The sequence below is a fragment of the Hipposideros armiger genome, unplaced genomic scaffold (assembly GCF_001890085.2).
Source record: "Hipposideros armiger isolate ML-2016 unplaced genomic scaffold, ASM189008v1 scaffold_409, whole genome shotgun sequence".
NCBI classification, from domain to species: Eukaryota; Metazoa; Chordata; class Mammalia; order Chiroptera; family Hipposideridae; genus Hipposideros; species Hipposideros armiger.
In genome coordinates, this window is record NW_017731759.1 from 359,281 (window position 1) to 361,609 (window position 2,329).

General features: G+C 53.5%; 1 protein-coding gene across 1 annotated transcript; it reads left to right on the forward strand.

Moving 5' to 3' along the window:
• The first annotated feature begins 585 nt into the window (after nt 1-585).
• Nucleotides 586-2,094, forward strand: LOC109394092 (germ cell-less protein-like 1). The gene has a single exon (XM_019663883.1). The coding sequence runs from the start codon at nt 586-588 to the stop codon at nt 2,092-2,094; it is 1,509 nt and encodes a 502-aa protein (XP_019519428.1).
• Nucleotides 2,095-2,329: the final 235 nt, after the last annotated feature.

Consider the following 2,329-nt stretch of genomic DNA (forward strand, 5'->3'; position numbering starts at 1 on the left):
GAGAGAGAGAGAGAGAGAGAGAGAGAGAGAGAGAGAGAGAGAGGTTAAAATGGCTTTAAAACTGGAAACTATTTAAAAACAATAGTTAATGAGCAAAGCAAAGCCTGGGGCAAAAGTTACAACCTTTATCACAAGAAATGGCTTCACAGCCTCAAGTGATGAGTTAGCCTTATAAGTTATTCCAGAAAATTAGGGTGCCTAGCGGAAGTTAGAGCCAAGATGCAATTCTCTCCATAAATGATCACTAAATACCTATTTTAAATGGGAAAAAGTGAATTGTTCTTAAAGGTAAAGAGGGAAATTCAAACAAAAAGGCCTCCATTAAATCATCAGTCTGTGAAGCGAGCCCCACAACAATCATCCCAGGAGGGAAAGGCGCACAGAGGTATTCCTGGCAGGGCGTGTCATTTTCCTGAGGGTTGGGGCCGAATGGGGTGGGGCTTAGCGCAGCGTCCTGCGTGATGTGACGTGACGTGAGAGCAGAGGTCAGCTGTACCCAGAAGCACTCGGGGCTGACGCAGTGGAAGTGGAAGCTGCACCTCGTGAGGGAGCCTGTCCTTTGCGCTGTTAAGGTACATAAAGGCCATGGGAGCACTAAGCAGTCGGATGCTCTGGGGCTGGAGGAGGCGTGCCCCAGGGCAGCCAGGCGCTGGTCGGGAGGAGGAGGACGCGGTGGCGGCAGCCATGGCAGCGGTAGATGAGGTGGCGGAGGAGAGTGAGGAGGCCAGACCCACTACCAGTCAGTTAGGCCTCAAGCGGAAGTCAGGCACAGGAGGGCCTCACGAAAAAAAGCCCCCCCGGAAGCGCGCCAAAGACAGTTCAGAGTCCGTTTACGAGGCACTCTTCATCAGGGGGGAAGACAGCGATGTGCAGATCCGCGCTCTAGGGGAGGCGTGGAACTTGCACAGAGTCTACTTATGCCAGTCAGGTTACTTCGCTAGCATGTTCAGTGGTGCTTGGAGGGAAGCAACCATGAATACTATAGAGATGCAGATGCCTGACGAGAACATTGATCGTGACGCACTTCACGAGGTTTTAGGCTCCCTGTACCAAGACTCGGTGTTCATCCCACCCAGCCGAGTCCTCGCTATCCTGGCCACCGCCAGCATGCTGCAGCTAGACAAGCTAATTCAGCAGTGTGAGGAAATCATGAAGGAGACTGTTAGCGCCCAGACCGTGTGCAGCTACTACTACTCTGCTGAGAGCTACGGCCTCCCAAACATCAGGACCATGTGCTTCCAGTGGCTGCTGGACAACCTGATGACCCAGCCTAATGAGCAGCTGTTGCGAGAAGTGAGCCTGGATCTCATGAAAGAGCTCATCGCTTCTTCAGAGCTCCTGGTGATGGAGGTGGAGATGGACGTGTACACCAAGCTGAAAATGTGGATGTTCCTGCAACTGAAGCCCACATGGAGGGGTTCCTGCAGAGCCTTATTGCCAGACACCAACTCGTGGTTTGACAGGTCCAAGAGGTTGTCAGGGGGCACCCCTTTCCTGGAGACCCAGCAGGGCAGAGCCTTCGTGCCAGTGTTCCAGCAGCTGCGTCTGGCCTACATAATCTGCGACCTGTCGACAGCACGCACCATCGACCACGATGCAGTGATCCCAGCTGCATGGCTTATCCCAGTGTACAGAGAGGAGTGGCTTGCCCTCCTCCAGGTTGAACAAATCAGGGGCCTCAGGTCCATTAACGTCAGTGTGTCTGCCCTCCATGGGAACAGCATGCGCTGTGGGGCCCAGCTCTGCAGGGATGAGATGTGCAGCTGGCGTTGGACCGGCTTCAACTTTGGCTGGGACCTGATGGTGTCCTACACCAACCGTCGCATCACTTTCTGGCGCAACGTGCTGAACAAATGCGGCGGCCTCAGGGTCAGCCTACTCTGGCAGAGAAAGATTGCATTCCGCCTACGCTTGGCTTCCTTGGACAGGGCTGGAAATGCTGTTTTCAGGAAGGACACAGAATACCAGATCCTTGCCCTGAGAAAGGACCAAGAGCTGGTGGTAGTGGACCTGCAGAACGAAGATGTGGTCTTCCCCATGTATGTGTCCTGTAACTTCCTGTACCTGGGCAGACAGGGGCATGGCCCACAGTGAGGACTAGTGCAAAAGCTCAGAGAACTGAGCAGCTCTTCCCGGGGCACAGGGGTGGCCAGCTTTCTCAAGATGCAGCTCCCTCCATAGGATCAACTGGCCTTGCCCATCTCTGATGACCAACTGTCAGAGGCTTTGTTGAACTGTAGTTCATAATACCTGAGACTGTTTACTGGCACTTACAAAGAGGACACATTTTAAAGCCCCCAAACATCTCCAGAACTCATCCATGCTGTTA